General features: G+C 40.3%; 1 protein-coding gene across 1 annotated transcript in view; it reads left to right on the forward strand.

Moving 5' to 3' along the window:
• Positions 1-23,055, forward strand: part of plxna2 (plexin A2) — a 221,762-nt gene that overhangs the window by 26,122 nt on the left and 172,585 nt on the right. Inside the window, exons 2-3 of the mRNA XM_007553638.2 lie at positions 6,409-7,738; positions 14,600-14,782. Of these exons, the coding sequence (XP_007553700.1) occupies positions 6,542-7,738; positions 14,600-14,782 (1,380 nt within the window). The 5' untranslated portion in view covers positions 6,409-6,541. The remainder of the gene's footprint in view (positions 1-6,408; positions 7,739-14,599; positions 14,783-23,055) is intronic.

The following is a 23,055-nucleotide window of genomic DNA, read 5'->3' on the forward strand; positions in this document are numbered from 1 at the left end:
ACTCAAGATGTCAGGAAGTCAGCTCAGAGTTTCTGTACTCAATAGAAGCAAAGAAAGAAACCTAATGGACTAGCTGCCGCTGCTGCTTCTTTATGGGGCTCCTATAGAAAATCTCCCTTTGGGGAAGATTAAACTTGATGTTTTTACAATTCAAATTACTGCCTCCAATGAAAATCTTACCAGGCAAAGTGTTTCATATTATTTAGACCATTTTTTCTGACCATGTTGTTTGTTGATTTATTTTTCCCAAACTGTCTCTTTGATTTGCCGCATATCCCTTTTACTTAAGCTCTCAGATTTCACGCTTTACATTAATCATTCTGGGAATAACGCATTAATCCAAGGCATGAAATTATCGTCTCCCATTTCCTTTTCTTTTGCAGCAACAATGGATTTAGCTCTGTAAACGGATTTGGTTCATGTGCTTTATCTTTTGCAATACAATTGCTGTAAATATGAATTTAGGAGATCAAACAAATTTGGCTACATTGTTAAGAAGCTTAGTACATGAGAACGAAAAAAAAAAAAGAAAGGCACATAAACCTAGGACCTGCTGTTAACTCCAGGCTCCAGAGGCCAAAGCTTCCCTTCTGGTGTCAGCTTGCTGGCTTCTTGGTTGTCCTCAGGCTGTTGTGTCCGCAATCTTCAGTGGTGGTTTGTTAAACCTATCATTTTGAGTCTTATAATTTTCTTCTTCCTCGTCTAAGGCTCCTGCTGCCTCTTAGCATCCTTTGGCGTACCACAATGTAGCTCCTGTGATGGCATCATTCCTGATGGCAGTGGAAATCACCCACATTTCATCAATGGCCCCACAATCAGTCACGACAGTGACAGAGCACAGGCAGCCCCTGGGATCAGCCTGTTTTACAAGGACTTGAAAACTGGCTAGCCAAGTGTGCCAACGCTGTGTTTTGTGTTCCTGACTGCTCATTATGAATAGGAAGTTTAACAAAATCTGTCTTTTCTCCAAGCCATGATCACAGCTTGCGTGTGTGCTGGAATCTAAGACTCTCTTCACTCCTTTCTTCTTTTCTTGCCATGTCAGCAATGTGTATGCAGAATATGTAGTTACTGATTTTTAGATGCTTTTGTATTACTTTTTATTTGGTACCTCATAAATATGCTGTTGGGAATGTGGCTTTTGCTTTTAAAAAATGTTTTGTTTTTCAATTTTGCTTGTACTTATGGTTTCTGATACTCATATTTCATTTTATGTCCAAAATTGTGAAAGACATAATTGCATGAGACAAGAAAATTAGATCAAGCCAGCTAAACACATGATCAAAAGATGCCAAAAAAAATGAAGTTATGTTTGTAACAAAGATCACAATTGCAATCCTAAATAAAACTATTGATTGCAAAGACGGCAGTTCAGATGTGAGTTCATAAGGTGAAGTTTGAGTTGAATTGTCTAATAAGGAATGTGAAGAATATCTGAGAGATATCAGCATTTAGACCTAAAAATCCAGCATGCTAACCAGAGAAGGTTCTCTGTGGCAAACCTTGTCTGTTGTCATTTGCCAACAATGTGAATAATATATTATGACTAAAACTGTGATTTAAATAAACAGAAATCTGAGGTTGACCTTATTTCCTCTTTTCTGACCTGCATTTAACTCTAATGTGAACCAGGATATGTCCTCTTTGTTTTTCAAGCAACTTTCCAACTAGAATACTTTGTACCACTGAGTTTTATTGGGATTACATAAAATGTGAATGGAAGCAGCTGGAAGTCTTGCATTACAAACCATAATCAGGGCATGTTTTATTTGTGAAGGCTTCCAGTTATGTTGTTGTCCAAACAGCATTTGAGGACATCCATCCATCCATCCATCCATCCATCCATCCATCCATCCATTCATTCATTCATTCATTTTCTCCCGCTTATCCGGGATCGGGTCGCGGGGGCATTTGAGGACACTGCCTCTCAAATTGTTAGTCAGTTTATATTAGTTTTTTCACAACAACATATATTTTTTGCCCCTCATTTAGTAAATAAAAACCGAACATGAGCTTCTCCTGCAGGCTTTTTTTATTGTGGGTTATTGGGAGGACGAATGTTTTGAGACACCGCTTATTGATTTTATTTATTAATATTGGTGGTAGATGTCAGCAAACATTTTCACTGACAGAGCACACATAAAAACAGTAAATCATTTTTTTCAGTGAGACTGTACTTACAAATACCCACAGTTACCTCAGTGGTTTGTTTACTGACTCCATATGTTGTTGTTGTGATACAAAGTCTGTTCCATTTCCGTAGCCATGGATTATTCCTTCACTTGATGCAAAATGCCTGTTCATGTTCATAAACTTCACTGACCTTTCCCACATAGACTGTGGTTGAGGATGGTAGGAGAGCTTACTCCATCCTTTTCTGTGTTGCCATTAAGCAGCCACACATCCATTCAGTGTTTTTCCTTTAGCAGGTCTTTTTTGTCAATCAGTTTATAATAGGACACGTCATTGTCCGTATATGTTGGAGCTTTTCCATTTTAGAGGACTTTGCACAAAAGACTCTTTGCGTGTCAGGAATGTGTTATTTTACAAAAGGACAGATTATTTATATATATATATTGTGTGCTTTAAAGACTTTGATGATTACCAGGTTAAAAAATGTTTGCTGATGTCATGACGCTTCCACACTAACCCCATTTAGATGCATTGCTGTGACCCAACTGCTGTTAGAGGTAAAGCAGGAAAGTAAAAGGTGCTTTTGTTGCTAAAAGCTTAAGGCTTCTGACTTAAATTACCCATTAAAAGTTATAAATGTTTCTCCCTTATTTTCTACCTAGACAATAATCGTATTTATTGCAGCAACAGTCATGCCCTCTTCTTTTTGAGGTCAGTTGATGATTGTATTTATCTATGAATCATTCCTGAATGCATTTATATGTTAATGTCCATCTCTGTAACTCTGACACCTAATAAACTAAACAAAGACATGGCTTTGAACTACAGAGGACAAGGGGTGATCCGGTGTTGGGTTTATTCTTTTCAAGTCTGCGCCACAGCTGCAAAGCACCGAGAAAGTCCATGTCATGTGCAACAAAGAGGTGGTCATGCAATCAACTTAAACAAAGACTTTGTTCCCCGTGTCGCTGAAAGCAATATGAATGGACAACCTTGGTGGAGGCTTCGTTTTATTTGGAGCATTGTGACACTCTATGCCTGTGCAGCTGTAGCCTCAACATGATGCATTTATTTTTCGCAATGACTTGGGAGGAAGACCAAAATAATGAGGAGAGGAAGAAGAAATAGATGGGAGTAAATGTTGAACACACATACAATTAAGGGCGGAGGGTGTAGCAAAAAAAGCCCTAAGGGGCAAAAGGCGGTGGGGCTTGTGCAAAAAGCTAGCTCAGCAGGAGGCTCATTATTCCACCAACGGGATCCACTTTGCACATCCAGCTTGTGCAAACTCACACAAAGGAGCGTAGCAGCATGCAGGCAGCAGAAAGTGAGAGTGAGGGTCTGCCTCTTGCTGCCTTTTTTTTTTAGAGGCAGTGGCACTTTTATGGCCATGCTAATAAAGTGCCTCTGGGATACGGTACCTCCCACACCTCCGCCTGTACGCACGCCAAGAACAGCTTGATTGGGCCTTAAGACTTGTGTTTATGGACACATGGATCAATACACTTCCTCAGGGTCTATATTTAAAACGGAAATGTGCAGTGTGCTCACAGATAGAAGTAGAGGATGGGGACACTGAAATGGCCATTGTGTGATTTAAAGCAAGGTCTATGACATCATTCTGATGGAATCCCACATCAGTTATACCCATCCACGTCGCCTCGCTTTCAAACTTGTCGTGCCAAGCGCTTGTTCATTTAAGGTGCAGTGGCTGATTATTCCAGCCACATCTTTCACCCTTGATTCCCTGCGCCCTAGCTGGCGGCAAATGCAAATCTGGAGCGTGACAAATGATGTAAGGCCGCCTCTGACACGTTCCAGCCCTTGGCTTCCCCGTGTCGCTCCCCAGCTTACCTCCCTCAGCTCCACAGTAATTACCCTTGTTGGATCGCTACGCCTGATCATAGTTGATTTTGGGATGCACTGCCATTCTCTCCACTTGTTAGCCTCTCACACTGCCTGGTTCTGATAGAGCGCACTGATAATACGGAGGGAACGAGATGAGACACAAACACACATGCATGCATTCACACTTGACTGTAAGTGATTGTTGCAGTGGTGATTAATCCCTTTATTATCTAATCATGCAAGCAAAAGATTGGAGTAAAAAGATATAAAAAAAGAACAGCAGTGTTTAAAAGAGAACAATTAATAGATTCCAATTTTGTAAATTGTGCCTTGTGAAGGTCAAGGAGTGAGGAAAAGGGTGCATAGAAGTGATTTCCAATTTGTTCTTAGTTTGCTCCAGTAATAAGATCCAGACCTTTTCTTCCAATGGATGAGATCATTAACTCATGGGGACAGACCACATAGAGCTCGGTCTTTTGGTTTATGGCACACATGGAGAGGCATCCCTGCTGCCAAGTCAAAGCACGATGTCACACAATTCAGACTTTCCTGATTTCTGTTTGAAATGAAGTGTACAAAATTGCAAGAACAGATATGAACTTAAATCAGTAAACTGATGTTTAACATATCTTGCTTTACAACCATGTTTATACCGATTGTTTCCATATTTTGTTACTTTACACCCACAAACCTCAAATCTATTTTTAAGATTGAACACAACATTGTGTAACATAATTGTTCAGTGAAATGAAAAAGATTAATCATTTTCAGAATGTTGTACAAGTAAAAATCTGAGAAATGCAGTGTGCATTTAAATTTCAGCTCCCCTGAGTCGATGGTTTTCAGAACCGTCTTTTGCTGCAATTACAGCTAAGAGTCTTTTGGGGCATGTTTCTACCAGTTATCCCAGCCTAGGGCATGAATTTTTATCTCATTCTTCTTTGCTGCTTTGATTACTCATTTTAAAGTCTTGCCACACATATTTAACGGGGTTTAGATGTGGACTTTGACTTGGCCAGTCTGAAACATGAAGATGCATTTGTCCAATTCATTCCATAAGTGGTTTGTCTCGATGCTGGCCTGCATGGGGGTGAACCTTCACACATGTCTCAAATCTTTTGCAGGACCTCACACTGGGGTTTGAAAATTCAGTTCTCCAGGGCCGAGGACCTGCAACTTTTAGATGTGCCTCTGCTTCAACAGCCAGTCAAATAATCAGGTCATTAGCAGGACTCTGTAGAACTTAACTGCATACTGAGAAGGTAATTTAGCCATTTTACTGGTGTGTTGGATTGAAGGCATTTAAAAGGTTTAGGAAACCCTGGCCTTCAGGGACTGGAGTTCAACGCGTCTTTTATTATTGCCCTTTATTTAACTCTGTCCAACACCCCAGCAACTCGCACCAGCTGACCTGAGCCTGCCTAAAAAACGCTTCCCTGCAGCTTGATGCTGACACCACTATATTTTACCATGGGGATTGTGTGTTGAGGGTGAAGCACAGTGATAATTTTCAGTCTTGCATAGTATTTTGCATGTGGGTCAAAAATGTTGCACGTTTAGCTTATCTCACCAGAGCACCTTTTTCTACATGCTTCTTGTGTCCCCTAAAAATAATCGGTTGTGGCAAACTTTAAATTGGACTTCTTTTACTTTCTTTCAAAAATGTTGCCACTTTCCCAGGTTTTCACTAATGTTCTCTATCAAACATTAGTGATGGAGAAGATTTGTGTTTTATAGAGAGCAGTTGTGTTTTATACCAATATTCAAACACAGAGAAATGGACTCCTTTTATTAATGGCAATTTCACTGGATTTTATTGGGAGACATGAGTAACAGGGACTGGCATCAAAAACATAAAATATGTAGAAAAAAAATGTTAGGGGTGTGAATACCTTTGTAAGTTACAAGACTATACAGAAATCACCACAACTTCATAGTCATCAAATTTTCGTTTTTTCACGGATGAATGGAGGCTTAACACTAAGAATTATAAAATGCTTATTAAGGAATCCAGGTTAGATGTAAGGTGGTGTTTGATGGTGATGTAAAATGCAGTGAGTCACTGCTGTGTCCAAGGCTCTCTGTGGGCTGCGTCTTTGTTCCACATTCTTGTTCTTAGAAACTGCTTGGCCAGTGTGCGACATCAGCATCGTCTGTGTGAGTCAGGTCAGGCTAATTTCCTGTGGTGTAACCTGCCTCTGCTTCCTGCATTGTCTTGCCCTATCCAGCAACTTGCTTGGAATGTGTACCATAATGATTTCCACATATTGTCTCTTTAAATCAGTGCCTCTTTTGCAACCCTTTGCCCTTCTGACGCAGAACATTTATACTTAACAAGTTTTTCCATCTGGTCATGAGTTTCTTTGTTTGGAATGCGACTCGGTGCTCAGATGTCTAACTTCTTCTTTTCTTGTTTTCTCTTTTCAGAAACATGTGAAGGTCCTTGTGAAAGTTCGACCCGCGAGTTGGTCTTCATCAACAAAAAGGCAACGATCACCCTCCTCTTCCTCTAAACCATTCTGTCTGCTCACTCAGCGGTTTTCTTGCAGGACAAGGAAACATGGATGGTCAAAAGGTCAAAGACAGAACTTTCATGCGCTGTCCCACGTTTGGAGCAGTTGCTACTCTTTTATTCTTCTGGCTTTTAGTGGTTCCTGCCTCAGATGGGCAGACCTTCAATAGTTTCCACCCAGAAAGACGAGATTGGATTTTTAATCACCTGACTGTTCACCAAGCCACTGGTGCATTATATGTTGGCGCAGTCAACCGTGTGTACAAGCTGTCAGGCAACCTCACCCTCCTTGTTTCCCATGATACAGGCCCAAAGGATGACAATAAGGCCTGCTACCCTCCTCTAATTGTACAGCCCTGTTCTGAGGCCCTGGTGCCCACCAACAATGTCAACAAGCTCCTCCTCATAGATTATTCGCAAAATCGGCTGCTGGCCTGTGGCAGCCTCTACCAAGGTGTGTGTAAACTCCTCAGATTGGATGACCTGTTTATCTTAGTGGAGCCTTCCCACAAGAAGGAGCACTACCTCTCCAGCGTCAATCAGACAGGGACCATGTATGGGGTGATTGTGCCGTCGCAGGGCCAGGATGCAACGCTTTTTATCGGCACAGCAGTGGATGGTAAACAGGACTATTTCCCCACTCTTTCCAGCCGAAAGTTGCCACGTGATCCGGAATCTTCTGCCATGCTTGACTACGAGTTGCATACTGATTTTGTGTCCTCTCTTATAAAGATACCATCAGATACACTAGCGCTTGTCTCACACTTTGACATCTACTACGTTTATGGCTTTGCGAGTGGCAGCTTTGTTTACTTCCTGACTGTTCAGCCAGAGACACCGGAGAACAGCATGTCGTCAAGCGGATCCAGCAGCGATCTCTTCTACACGTCCCGCATTGTTCGCCTCTGTAAGGACGACCGCAAATTTCACTCCTACGTCTCCCTGCCCATCGGCTGTGTGAAGAACGGCGTTGAGTATCGCCTGCTGCAGGCTGCTTACCTCGGCAAGCCGGGCCGCATTCTCGCCGCTTCGCTCAACTTAAGTGCCCAAGATGATGTGCTGTTCACCGTCTTCTCCAAGGGCCAGAAGCAGTTCCATCGACCACCAGATGACTCGGCGCTCTGCGTCTTCACCATCCGAGACATCAACGCGAGAATCAAGGAGCGCCTGCAGTCCTGCTATCAGGGAGAAGGAAACCTGGAGCTCAACTGGCTCCTTGGGAAGGACGTCCAGTGCACTAAAGCGGTGAGTTGCTCCAAATAAAAACACACATTTTACAAACAAAAATATGGAGATAAACGATAGTCCTGGGTGCATCTGTTAGCTGATCACGACCATGAAAGTCTCTACAGAAAAAGCCAAATTAGTTTATTTTGCTCTCTTAAATGAGACTGTTTGCTGAAATGGTCATTCAAATAGTACAAACCACAGACTTTACCGTATTTTATTGGCATTTTTTGGCTGTCCCATTTACTCTTCTACCCTAAATAAAAATTCCAGTGCCATTAGTTTCCTTCAGAAGTCGTCTAAATAGTAGAATCAGAGTGGGCCAGAAGGATCATGGTTATGGAGCAGCTGGAGAAATCATCAACTCAAGTGGGGAAATCTGTTGTCAAGACAACTGTTTGCAACTGTTGTGCGCTTTGCAAATCTGGCCTTTATGGAACAGTGAGAAGAAAGTGTATTAATACACATAGCCATAGGTAGTCATGTGTGCAGTTTTTTTTTTTTTTTTTTTTTTTGAGGAAAGTGCAATTAGAAGATGCCCTGGTCGAATGAGATGAAATTTAGCATGAAAGACAAATTGTTTGGCACAAAACTAACACTGGCCGTATCTCCAGTACACCGTCTGCATGGCCAAACATGAGTGTGGAGGACTTTGTTCTTATTGGAAAGAAAACCTCTTAGTGGTAGCATGTGAGAGGTTTTCCTTCCAGCAGGAAATCAAGCCTAAACTTATTTCCAGAGCTGATATAAATTAATTGATTTTTAGAGTTGAACAGTCAAAATGTAATTGGTGTATGGAAAGGGTTAAAAGTTTGTATTTACTGATATCGGATCTGACTGAGCCAGAATCACGTATCAAAGTAAAACATGCAAAAAGGTCAGTCTCCAGATGTGCAAATGCACCCCATACTTTTCAGATTTTAATGATAAACAAAGGTGGAAAACCATTTATCCTATCATTTCAATTTCAACATAATGCACAACTTGAGCTGGTTTATCATAGTTAATCTCAGAGAAGTTTGTGAGAAATACGAGTACTTTCCTAATATAGTTCACTTAAAAAATGAGTGCTGTCAAACAACTGCTACATCTGCAGTGGTTTACTCCTCTGATAAAAGACAAGAAACTGTAAGAGAATGTATTAAGTTTCTCAGTGAGCCTAAACTGCACCGTGCCTTCAGGGGGGCGTTTGTTGTAATAAAAATAAACACAGCGATCATCCGGAAATGTTTCTGACTGCCTGGCATTTCATGCTCTCTATTATCAAATGACTCTAACACTACTTGTAATGATGTCAAATTGTTTTGTTGCTCTGATATCAGGGAACATCCACTTTCAAGTGCATTTCAGGGAGACATATTCATAAATTACGCAGGCTTTATTTTTCTTTACAAGCATCAAAGTGATTTTCTCTGAGCGCAGTCAAAATAAATGCTCTACTCCTCAATGGGGAGTGTGTGTGTGTGCGTGCGTGTGTGTGTATGGATGCATGTGTGTGTTTGGGGGAAGATTTAAGAGGGAGGGTGTCTAGGGGCTGCTCCAATTCGTCTACTTATGATGCTGGTGTAGATCACACACCAGTCCATTCTCTCTAAAGTTCCTAATTATCCCATAATAAAAAGGCTGTGTATCTGTTACATGTTGTCAAGTAGAATTAAGTTCCTTGATGCTCCTTTGGTCCCAGGAGGCTGCAGTCCTCTGTGCTTTCACTCCACTACCCACTAATAGGAACTTAAGATTATTAAGAATTAATGACTTCTGACTGACTGTGTTATGTTATATGCCTGAATTTGCACAGAATAGCTTGCCAGTCTTGGCCATTCACATGTGCATTGTGAGGTTTAATGATGTCTGTGTCGCTCATTGTGATGAAAACCACCGATTATCTCCTTTGTTTGCTAATCCCCTTTAGAGAACCCAGAGGATCATTCTCATTAAAATCCACAAATTCACCACCTCACAATGTCAGCTGCGAGGAGTAAGACATTATCTTAAGAAACTGGTGGTTGGGTTTTTATTAGCTCCACTGAGAAGGCAGAAAAGGATGTTGCATGCAGCAAAGTGGGTGTAAGGAGGTGTACAGTGGTGACAGTGCTGTGGCTGTGAGCCTTGTTATCCGCCAGAGCTTGAATTGGAGCGTTTTTCCACCTTCCCAGAAGAGTCCCCAATCATCCCAGTGTGCGCTGACTGTTGCCAGCTGTTACCTGCAAGGCCCGCTCCTCCCACTCCATTCTGCAGGCATGCACTGCCAGTGATGTTCTGCTGTCCTCTCGGATTAAAGGCTACATGGCCTCTGTGTGTGTTTTGCCAGAGAGACGAGAGAAATGTCAAACATGCTCCTTTAAACCGTGCTCTCATGCTCGATGAGCAGCCAATAAATCCATAGTGTATTATAGATTATGCAAAGAGATGTCGACGGACGAGGGAGTTTTAAATCATTGCAAGCTGCTTTCAGCAGCCAGATATGTCAGCCTGGCTGATGTTGAACAGAAATTCCTCTTTCACATATTTCCTCAAATGAATATGGAGCGTGGTGCCCCTGTTGCCCATTGATGAAGTTGTGTGAAAAGCCCTAAAATTAAATGCTTTTTGTTGCAGCACCATTATGTTCCTGGAAAAATGTAGAAAGGCTGACCCCTAATGTGAGCATGTTTTAGTGGAGAAAAAAAATTCAACTTAAGAAATAATTGATTTTTGTTAAAATTATTGGAGGCACAAATGTTAGTATAAAAAAAGCATTTGGGACAACACTCAGTTTTCCCCATTAAAAATTCTAAAGTTTGGAGGTGCATACAGAGTGACCACTCCTCTTATTTGTTATTTATCGTGTGGAGTCCAGCGTTGGCTCTTTGGTTTTATGTGGTAGAAAGGACAGTGTCTGGTTTGGAAACATCAACATTTTATCTTGGTTCTTGAGGATAATGTGGTTTTGCTGCAAATCTCACACTAGATTTCTCAACCTCCTTTTTCAACATCTTTGCCAGGTGTGGTTTGCACTACATTATCAAATGTTTTAGTTGTATTATTAAAGTCAAGATGATTGCAATGCAGAAAATCCTCCTGATATAAAATAATTTTTGGCTAGACCCTCCATTTAAGGTCTAGGGCCCTCTTTGTGGTTTTGTTAACTGTGCCTCAAACAGTCAAATTGCACAGTGTTTCTGTGTGCCTTTCCTCTGTCTTGTTGCTAACAACAGGTAGCCAGTAAGCTCAAAGTGGACAACTTTAATTATACACCCAGCAGATATCTTCTTTGTACACGTTGCATTGCAAGCATGCTTATGCTCAGGCATGGCTGTCGCTGGGAATGGAGCTGTGGCTGAACCAGGGGGATTCACACACACAGCAGCCAATCAAAGATTTATCACCCATCCGTTCAGCTTTCTGCCATCTGGAGATTCATGCCATCTTTGTAGTCAATCCCACAGAGGAGACTCAAGATGGGATTTTTTTTGTATCCGTCTGTCTGAGTGTGTTTCTCCTCACTGACAAACACTATCATCTTGTCTTGCTTTTTGGTTTTGTGCTACCATCTAATTTACCACTGGTGAAAGACGCTGATAGATGATGCTGATATACCCTGAGATTGGATTTGAAAGGAAGTATGCTGCTGGACTTTCTTACAATTCTTATAAAGGTTGATTTAGATTCCTCTAAAATGGACCTGTCGTAAACTTGGCCGAACTATAACCACATGCAAAATTTGTCACATCAATGCTATAGAGTGTTTCAATCAGGATTCATTCTACAACGTTAGTCTGTATTTAATCTAACCACAACTCCACTCAGGAAGCAAAGCTGTTCTTTTCTTTTTGGCAGGGAAAAGCCAATGAATAAATAAATATGTACATCTGCAAGATGGTGAACAACTACATTCAACCATATGGAGTCTGGAGGGATTTGGGATTTACTGCCGATTCTAAAGTGTACATCATCTGTACAATCTAGTGCTAATCGGAACCAAATGGTTTGGATCCCAACAGATCATATGCGGAGGAGCTGTTTGATTTTGAAGGAATTGAAAGTCTGGATGCTAAACCTGTTCCTCAAGATGTCTTCCAAACTCATATTTTCTACAAGTACAGCTCCGACAATTAAAGAACAGTGAAAAAGTTTTATTTTTTCTCTTATTTTAGAGGTGAAACTCGTATATAGACTTGAAAGATTCTATATAAAAAACTTTATTTTAAAGTTTTAGAGCTTACGTTTATTTGGGCATGTATATATCTGATCTGTAATAACATTCTGATTCTCATATTGATTTTAGATTATTTTTCTTCATAAACTGTAAAAAATAACCAAAAGGTGTTTTTTTTCTTTTTTTTTTCTAATTTCCCTGCAATGCACAGTCGAGAGTTATTTACACTAGAAGCAGAGGTAACATCACACTTTGTGTGCAAGAGCACAATTGTGGTATAACCAAATTAAACTTTTAATTAAAATAAAAACCAAAATTGTAACAGAGTTGACATTTTAAGCAGTCTTTATGATCTTATATTAGTAAGCCATCGTTGCTGGCTTTTGATAATTACAGGCTCTGTGGTTATCCCTAAGAAAATATAGACCATTAGAGGATTTCCAATCCGATCCTGTGGTCACCAAACGATTCCTCAGTTCATCTCTAATTTATTGGTCAATCTTTTTGCTATTTTAAGGTATCTGCAATGGTTGGGCAGTATAGTGAAACTGCATTGTCATCACCATAGCAGTGACCATAACATTGATGTTACGATGGACAGTTTGTAGTAGAGTATTTGTTTGGTCCAGTAGATTCTATCAACTGACACAGATGGTATAGCCCATAATACAAAATGTCAGAGATTGTTAGAGATATTGCAATGATTCCTTATTGACACCAAATGGAAATATAATATTGCAATCACATGCTTTGCTGAAATTGTGCAGCCATCGCCTACACCTGCTTGTCTCTGTACATGGATGTGTGCTGTTTAGAACTTGTAAAATATTTGAACTTGCATTCATACAATTTTTGGGCCGGTTGAGTCAAAGTGGACAGTAATATGCTGGTCTGTCCACTTTGTTTAGAGGAGAAGAAGAAAAGTACTGTGGATTTCATTGTCTGCTACATGTTTGGCATCCCCGTTTGGAACTGGACTTTTATTTTTGCTGTCAGCCATGTGCACATCGTGTACAGATGATGAAATTTACATCACAGGATTTACGGTCGAGTGAGCAGTAAAGCAGACTGGGTATAAATTTGCCTTTGGAGAAAATAAATGAAAGGAAAACAATAAAGCAAGCTTTGTAACTACAATACTGGGGTTTTTGTTCACCATCAGCATTATGGCACTTGAAATTTTGTGTAGAAAGTGTTTGCAGAGGCTGATTTGCCTCCCATGAATGGAAATGCCACTCAAATTAGTCTGTATAAATTGTACTTCTCTGACGAGAACAAAGACGGCAACAGAGGATGCAGATGAGAGATGGATGCATTGACAGAAAGGGAACAAATGAGTTGGTGTAAGAGCACAGGGATGAATATTCAGAGGGTGTTATGGGATGTTTAAATGGTGGGGGGCTCAGTTGGATGTCTCACTTTACTCCACATGGCACATTGAGGTCACTGACACTCAAACTGCGTCAGCTGACCTGATTCAACACCAGAAACATCACTTCCTTATCTCTCATTTACCTCCCCATTCTTCATTGTTTTAGCACCACTGGTCTTGCAAATTCATCTAAAATGTAGAGGGAAGAGGTTGCATTTTGCCCCCATTACTCAGCATAGATAAATAAGATCTGATTGCAATGATATTTTCCAAATAATTGACAAAAACAGAATCTTATTTACAGTGATTATCATGCACAGTGGGCCTTCTTGCAGAGAAGTGATGGTAGGTCAGGGTAATGAGCCACATTCAGAGCAAGGTGGAGCTCAGTCAGGTGGAGCGGGTACATATTTCAGGCATAATAATAAGGCACACTTGTATATAATTCAAACTCTCCGTTTTTCTTAAGCTTCTCTGTCACTCTTCACTTCTGTCCCAAAGTCAGTCTGACTCCGTTTCCACAGCTTTGCTTATCCATCAGGCTTTACTCTCGTTTCAGCCCATTAGTTTTTGCTCATAGAAGGTTCATTTCTACAATACTTTGTGTTTCAGTTTTGCCTCCTTATGAATAATTTACAACAACTATCTTACTATTATATGCATCTCTGTTCACAAAATTAATTCTGAGAGTTCTGCTTAGAGTTTAACGATGGGTTCAATTCACATGGACATTAGAGATGCTCAGGTAAAATCTGATTTTAATTTTGTTGTGGGGAAAACTATTTTTTTTTGTCTTCACAAATTAAGTTTTTTCTAGAACCTGTAATCAGCATAGAAATTTCCAGTCTATATTTTGACAAGTCAGTTTATTGCAATTTATGCTTTTCTAAATCAGTAATGCCAACAGAAGAAACTGCTCAGTTTTCTTCTCATATTTTCACAAAAGAACAACATGTTTATGATCTCAAAATATGTTTTTAATTAGACATCCACATTTATTGTGCTGTTGGTTGTCATCTGGAGGAAATTGTAGGAATTTTAAATTATGGTTCATATAAACTCCATTGATATTTACAAACCCCCAAATCTGATAATATGGTATAGTGTAACATGGGTGTTCCAGTTGGCTCCTGATTCTCATGGAGGACTAATGTTAAACAATGTACACATACTTCAATACATAAAGTAACTGGATAACATTGTCAGCTTGGATAAGAAATATTGAGGCGTTTCATTTAATGTGAAATTTCATGCCATTCAGTCTCTCTACATCCAAAGTTTTCACTGAAATCTTTGTCACTTTTTCAGATTCAGATTTTCATTTCATTTCACAATTAATTTTCTAACTGCTTTTCTTCTTGTTCGGCAGCCTGTGCCCATCGATGACTCCTTCTGCGGTCTGGACATCAACCAGCCGCTTGGCGGCTCTCAGCTGGTGACCGGCCACACGCTCTACACTGAGACTCGGGACCGCATGACCTCTGTGACCTCCTATGTCTACAATGGCTACTGTGTGGCTTTTGTGGGCACCAGGAGTGGACGTCTAAAGAAGGTAATTGCTGCGTCCTGTTCTCCCAAAATGGTTAACGCCTCTCGTGCGCGAGATTTCCACTCTCGTCATTATCATAATGCACAGGAATTCAACCTGTCAAGAGTTCTTGGTGTATCAACATCATGAGGCCCTTCTATTTCTGGGCATGCGGATCATAGTCAGAGGCAAAATTATCTTCTTAGTATTAAAAGCCTGCTGTCGAACTGTCAGGGAAGGGTGATACGAGTGGCCAACTCAGTGTAATGGTCATTATCAGCTCCTCCAGCACTGTGTTCCAGTGCTGAATAACCTGAGCTGACCTATTACTTTTAATGGGCCTCTTTCTGCTTCTAGCCAACTGAAAGCGCAAAAAAAAGAGCTGCTCCATATATTAAACCCCCTAGTTCTGGTTTTGAGAGAATACCAAAGCCACAAAGGTTAAAGGGTGCCCTGGCACTTTGCCGTGATATAATTTCCTTCCGTTGCTACAGGACTAAAATCACTGGATGCGCTCTGGCAAAAGGAAATGAGCTCTGTGTTCTGGGCTCAGAGATTACAAATTTGTCCGCTGGTCAGATTTGCTGGTGGTTTGTTGAGTAATTCAAGACAGCTGTTGGCATCCTTGTATATTCCATACAAACACAGTTTTAAGCTACAGATGCATCGGTTGTGCATGTCGATTGTCACAAGGCTTGGCAAATGTTCTCTAGAAACCAGAGTGGATTCATCAAGATTTCCTTTTTAAATCAGTGATCACACATAACTGGGTTGTAAGAACTACCTGGTTCTGCCAAGCATGGCATTATTTGGTGAGGAAGTTTTTTACTGAGGGGAAAATAACTTAAAGTTACCAATTATTTGCGCAACAAAGCCATTTTCCACAGGAAAACTGTTTTCTACGTCTGTGAGAGAAAGTGAGACTTTCATTAGATGACAGAAGGGCTGAATGTATTGCAAAATTGTTCTGTTTTAAAAAAAAATCCTTTTAAATATCCATCCACCCATCCATCCATCCATCCATCCCTCCATCCCAATTCCCACATTGTTTATGTTGGGTAACTGGTGCCTATCTCCAGATTATTGAAGTACCTGTCCTGGGTACATACTAGACAGGTCACCAGGGCAACATAGACCCACACAGACATGCAATCATGCGCGCGCACACACACCTACAGCCTATTTAGAGAAACCAGTTAAACTAACAGACATGTTTTTGGACTGTCGAAGGAAACTGGAGTAGTGGGAGAAAACCCGTTCAAGCACAGAAAAAAAGGCAAACTCCATGCACAAAGACCCCCGACAGGAATTTGAGCCCAGGAGCTTCTTGCTGCACGACAACAAAGTTACCATCTTCTCCACAGTGCAGCCAGTCAGTTATTTTGCTTCCAATTTAAATGTGTTGACAGATTACACTGTGGTGGTTGCATTGGGGCGGAAACAAGATCATTTGATGTAATCCACTGTTTGAGCCGTTTAAAGATCTATTGCCTCCCTTTTATTTAGCTAAATTAGAAAAGGCAGAAAAGATTGTTCAGATATTGTTTCATCTCTGTGTTTCCTTCCACGTTTTCGCCTGTGGCTGCCTTCCGCTTCCCCACTTTCCATCTCTGTATCATCTGCCCTGATCTCTGAAAACCCATGCTAAAAAAGACAAGCGAGCTGATGCTGCCGCTGCTGTGTATGTTCTCAAATTGCTTCTCACACAGCCGTGACTGTAGCCACAGTAACGGCAAGCTGAAGAAGGAATTAACCAGGATATGAGACGAGCGCGTAGACAAAAAAAAAAAAAAAAAGCGGCACAGTCCAATGCGCAGAGCACCATAATCCTGGTAGGACACATACAAAGAGTCACTAGATGAGAAAATGAGAAAAGTTTAGACTGTGATCATCTTTAATGTTCCCAAACAAAGATTTCATTACAATGCTTGTAGTACAAAATGTGATTTTTTTTTTTTTCTTTCTAAGCCGTACACAGGAGAGTGCTAAATTGTTAGGAAATTGAACTGCACTCTAATCGCTTAAACTGAGATCCAAAGACTTGTTCTTCCCATTCTCTGAATCTAAGTTGCTTTTAGATTTGACTAGAAAAGCAACTGCACCTGCCTCATTTGCATGCAGGTAGAATCTTGGTCAAGGTGAAGCCATTATTTGCATGGAAGCTTGTGCTTTGACCAGATCTGACTGTACACCTCAATGTGCATGGAAAAAAAGGATGACCATAACCAGCCTTCCTCTGTGTGGTTTTATGTGGCAGGGTGAAAAAATAAAGGTTTACTTTTTAAATACAAGAGTGCACCAGCCAGATACTAATTCCTGGTTTTCTTTGAGATTTGACCGGCTGATTCCAAATTTGACTGAATTCTTCTTTTTGTTTTAAACAATGTAACACAACAAAGGAAAAATGTGCTGCAAGTACTTGGATAAAGGCACTAGCTTTGTAACCAACAGAAACTGAAGGACTTGCATAACTATCCCCCACTTGTGCATTGTTAAATTACAAACCTCTGTGCATCAGACTACTTGCAGTTGGTTGATGCATTCAATGAATAAGGAAAAGATCATTGTTTTTTTTGTTGTTGTTTTTTTCATCTTCACATTACCAATCAGAGCAAATCAATAAAAAAAAAACAGATTTTCATATCTGGTCAATGGATTGGTGCATCTCTGTTTGAATAGTTATATAAAAATCAAGAACTTTGCATAACAGCAGAGTGTGCCTTTGTGCCCGAAGTGTTTTTTTTTTTATGCTTTGAGGATTATCCGTTCACTCCCTTTGTCTCCAGAGGCAGGGCTGATGTATGTGGTGAACTTTGGCTGCAGCCTCTTTGCAGAAGGATGATGCAGAGCATTGTGAGAGACACAGATGAAGTAGGATGCTTCAGGCTTCCTGCTGATCTGAGCATGACACAGCTTGGGTGGCAAGCTTTGATGCTTTGCTGGTGACACAATCCTATACATGCTTTCATGCAACCAAGAAAGTCATGCAGCTGGGGAAAAGGAGGAGTGTGACAGGAGTGTGATCTAAAATATATACATATATATATATATATATATATGATGTGTGTATGTATAGAAATGAGTAGCAGAAAGAAGCAGAGATGGAGAAAGGAAGAAGGCATTGGGGGAGGGAAAGCGAAGGAGACCACTGAAATGTGAATTTAGTGCCGCCAGAGAAACTAGGATTGCACCGCTTCTTGTAATTGGATTGGCTCCCATCCCAAAGTTGCCCTCTCCCCATCCTTCCATTTATTGCTTCCCCATTCAATCCCACTCCTCCTTCCCGCCCTCAAACTCGCTCTCCCTGAAGACCGACTCTCGCATATTCTGCTGTTTTCCTGAGCTTTGCTGAAGCATGGTGAGGCATGAGGGATGGTGTTGGCGGATAGCGCTGTCTGTGACAGGTTTTTGGGGGGTGACGATGAAGGGTTAAGGGGGAGTAGAAGCAGAAACTAAGGTGAGGAGAATATGTGTGCAGTTGCATTGACGACAGGAAACAATAATACCAAATTCTGGGCAGCAACACTGGCAATCTGAGGTCATGTGTGGAGGCCATAAGGTGATTGTATTCCATTGTCTGACAAAATCTGCCTAGTTTTGGTAGTCATGTCTAAAACCCAGCATAGAACAAAAACACAGTCATACTGCAGGCATTTGATAGCTGGTATTTAACATAACTGGACATTTTGGTTGGGATTGGCTTTCAGTCAAGACCAGAAGATCCTCTTGCAACAAAAACATAGATTGTCTGTAATGAATGAAACATAGCGTATGTAGATTTTGTTAACTCTTTAAATGCACCTTTATTTGTATCGGTTTCTTATCGGCTTCCTCAGTTCTGAGTTGTGGGGATTGAAGTGTTGTTGGGTCTTCACCATTTTGCAAGTTGCTAAGGTCACATGTGGGTCAGTGACCCACCCACATACCAGTCCTTAGGGTTGTTTTGGTTGTTATCACCCCTGAGTTGTTTACCAACCCGACCAGCATGGAGGATGTTGTGGTCCCATGTTTCAAAGTGTGAAAGGTTGTGAAACTGCCTGGGGTCCAGGCTGTCTTGTAGGTGTTGGATGGCTCATACCACAGTCTCCACTGTTTAGTGTTGAGTTTTAGAGTTTAACATCAATGGCTTTTTACACCATTTACCAAAACTTATGTCTTAGATGGGTGACTAAAGCTTCCTTTACTCTGTCCTAAAGTAGCAACACTACATTAAAAATCTGCCACAGTGGATGGATGTCGCTGGGTATTGGAGGGACCTTCACAGTATATTTGTAAAGAGAAGCATGTTACCATATCTAGTGATGAAGAGGAAGATGAAACATTAGCAACAGCTAGTAGGTTTCATAACATTGATATAAAATTGTCCCGTCTAGTCGTAAAAACACTAATTCAGGCTTTTGAGAATTTGTTCATCAGGTCTGAGTGATCACTTCAAACGACTTGGTTTGTATTTTGTGTGCCTAATTCTTTCTGCATTTGCCAATGTATGAAAATGGAAGACTACACCAAGGTAAACATACTGCAAAAATGAGCATACTCTGGTGTGTAGTCCTCTGTACAGACACTCTTCCATTGTGTGGTGTCATGTTGGTGTTTCTACCTCCACATAAGCTGTACCTCATGGAGAAAATGAGAAAAATCTTTCATATTTATAAGGAAATTCAGCAGGTTGTTCAGAAACATTGTAAAGAAGATGTGATACATGTTGCATGATCACTTTGACAGAATTAACAAGTTAAGTGCAGCCATGTTTGCATTAGCATTAAAATTAGGTTTTCCAAAGTCCTGTGATCCAGTGATGTTTGAAGCCATCTTGGAGTTCCAGGAAAACATGGAGATGTTTTAATCTAGTTTAGATGTGGCCTAAGCAGGCACATTCCCACACAGCAGTCTTTCCTGACTAGTACGTTCCTTATTTTCTATTGTTTTTTATTTTATTTTTTGAACGCAATGAGTTTTAAGGTTTGACTACACAATATAATATTGACGAGGAATTTACGCATAAATGTGCATCTTTAGCTCTCATTCTATCAACTTTTTTATGTGTATTTTGAAGTTTTTTATTAGAAATGGCTGATGGAAATGGTGAAATTCAAAATAACTTCCTTGATTTCACCAAAAAGTTTTTTTTCGCTCACTTGGCTTTTCTGAAAGAGTCGATGCTCAGAAGTGGAGATGGAAACACATTTGCAGAATAAGTTCTAACCTACCAAATTTTCCCTGCCACCTTTGGGCCTGAGGCTTAGTAGAGGCTTGAAAATCTGAAAATTTCAAAGTCCAAACCTTCAGCTCAGAGGGGAGAACTCTCCATTTTTCTAGATGTGTCGTCCATGCTAGTTTGCCACCTCTGCTTCATGCAGATGTTTAGGGATTTGTTGAATGATTCGAGTACCTCGATTATTAGAATTTCTCGAGGAAAATATATCTGCCTCGAAGCTTCGTAAAATTATGTTTTATTATGTAGCGCACCATGTTCTGTCCGGATCATTATTTGTGGTGGGCAGCAGTCTTCCTTCCACCTATGAGTTTTTGTGAAGTGCTGGCAGGATGATGTTGAATTGTGCGCTGTTTTGTGAGGGTTTGGGGGACAAACAAGGATTTTTGAATTTTGCGGTGAGATGGTTGGACTTCAAAAGTTTTTGTGGCGTTGGAATCGCGTCGTCACGGTTTTGGAGCGAATGGGAGAGAGAGAGAGCGAGAGAGATCCGATTCCTCGGATAATCGTAAAAATATTCTATAGAGTGCTAGATTAATAAAATGTTCTTTTACAACATCCCTATTGCAAACTCTACAACAAAGCTCTTCATGAATTTTTTGTTGATGTGTTGCATCAACATCTGATGAAATTATACTTTTCATAACCTGGTTGATTCACATTTTTCTTTTCTTTTTGATTTTTTTTTTGTTTTTTTTTTGCTACATTTCAAAAGTTTGCTTAAAATTCACGTGAAAATATTATGGAAATGTAGCATGTGTCTGTTTTAATTTTGAAGTGTTACTGCAGTAAACCATGGGGGAATAAAATGTGCTCCTGCACATGATGTGCTTTTCTTTTCATCATGCACTGATAGATAATCAGGAAGTGGCTTGGATAATATGGTCTGCAGCTGATGTGGACAACTTAAAAGGGTGGTTCAGGTGTTTTAACTGGACAAACGTCCTGTAGAACTGGTTCACAGATTAGAGGATGCATGGACCCATTGCATGGCTCCCACAGTGGCCTATAAAAACAGCAGGGTTTGTGTGTGGTGTGCAAACAGTGTCACTGAGGGAAGCAGCTGATCATAAGGCATGAAACGCTGCAGACTTGAAAGGCTTGTAAAAGCCGGCAGCTGCTACTACAGAGCCCCGGTGGTGGACATGTGGTCTAACCACCCCCCTTCTGAGCGCACTTTTACTCGTCTACGCTCTTTTACCCCCACAAACATGCCTTTGAGAATTAGTCCTTAAATTTGTCACACTCGGGAGGGAATGATCTGAGATCTCCGTCTGTCTGGCCTGTAAGCCCAGAGGCTGCTCACCTGCTTTGGTGCGGCCTGGCTTTGCCTGACATCGACGGTCATGAGGGAATGGGGAACAATATTTGCACTGTTTTCTCCAGTTCTCTGGATTTGGGCTCTCTGAAGCTGTTTCCTGTCAGATGATAGACAAAGGTGGTTGGAGGTAAACGTAAAAATAATCAGAGAAGCATCAGTGGGAAAAGAGTAGAGTAGTACGACACAAACGACGTTAACCGCGAAGTAGCTGCTACCAAGGAGCAGCTAAAGCACCAAGAGGATGCGGTGCTTTAGCTGCTCCATATAAACACATAATTATATAAATATATCTGACATATAATTATGAACCTTGTTCACCAGTAAAAAGTTGACAATTTGTGGGTTTTCGTGGGATTGGAGCCAACTGAGATTAAAGGAACTGGATTGTATTAATTACTATGGATTGTCTTTGCTGGTATGAGGGGAATTAAACTTGATTTACCATTAAAAGACACAATTACAAAACAAAGGAACTATTTCAACTGCCTCCAGGTGGACTTGGTTAACAATTATCCTAGCAATTACTTTTCACTGAATCGCTTGTGTAATAATTATTGCCTCACAGTTTGGAAAATTTGTCCTAATTACTCCTACATTAACTAAATAATAGAATTTAGTTGATGTTTTTTCTTAAATATGTTAATAAAGAGGTAAGTTACATTAATTCACTTATTTAACTACAACAGCAGTTGTAGTTAAATAAGTAGCTGCAAGGAATACCTGATATTCCTTGCAGCTATTGTAAGGAATCACTCTCATTGTTTTTCAGGGATAATTTGAATCAAGATGAACTGCCATTGAAATCTGTTTGCCCACTGGCACCAAGTAGCTGGGAGCCTGGCATCGCCTTGAGAAACTGCTTCTGCTAGTGGAAACATTTTCCCTCCCAACAACTTCACAGCACTTCCAACGAGAGGTTTAAACTTAATGAGAAATTTCCACAAACTGCAAAAAGAGGTCAATATTTTGTTTTATCATTCAGGCCTCGGGCAACGCGTAGCTCACAGAGAGAATGCTGAACGGCCACGAAAAGAGTTGCCGAAACTAAAAGCTTGGCCAAAACCCGGCATGCGGGAATTCTATTGATCATTGATCTATTGATTGTGGCTTTTGAAAAGGCCTGAAGATTTACCTTCATTTTTAGAGGAAGGATTACAGTTTCACCCTAGTTTCAGAAAGTAGCAGATCTGAGTTTTGTTTTGTTGTGTCCTCGTCAAATTTTGTGAATACCAAATTCAGCGCCGTCTAATTTAAATATTACAAATAACAACATTTGAAATATTCTCTCAACTCTTACAGTGTTTGAAACAGAGCTAGAACATTTACCACCGTTTTAAAATAGACAAAATGATTAAGTCATTCATCAGTTCGAATGAACAGTCATGTCTCAACAAATCATAGAAACTTTTCTTTTAAATACCTTCCTAAATATCAAATCTTAATAATAATAATAATAATAATAATAATAATAATAATAATAATAACCTTATTGATTTTGAGTTGTCTTACTTTAGTAACAACTTCCAGAACAAAGGTTGTTGTCTGTGGTTTGTTCACTTATCAGATAAAAAGTTGTTTTTGCGTTGGCCTGGCCAGTCAGTCGTCATCCTGATCATCCAGAAAACTTCCCATTTCAGTCACACTCCATTTTCTCTGTGTATCTTAAAATATATTTGATTTATTAGAACCTGGAAATATGAGCACATGTTTTGCTGTCTATCAGATTTAATTTTCTTTGAACAGTTCTAAATGGTGGTTGAT

The sequence above is a fragment of the Poecilia formosa genome, unplaced genomic scaffold (genome assembly GCF_000485575.1).
Source record: "Poecilia formosa unplaced genomic scaffold, Poecilia_formosa-5.1.2 Scaffold57, whole genome shotgun sequence".
In the NCBI taxonomy this organism is placed as follows: domain Eukaryota; kingdom Metazoa; phylum Chordata; class Actinopteri; order Cyprinodontiformes; family Poeciliidae; genus Poecilia; species Poecilia formosa.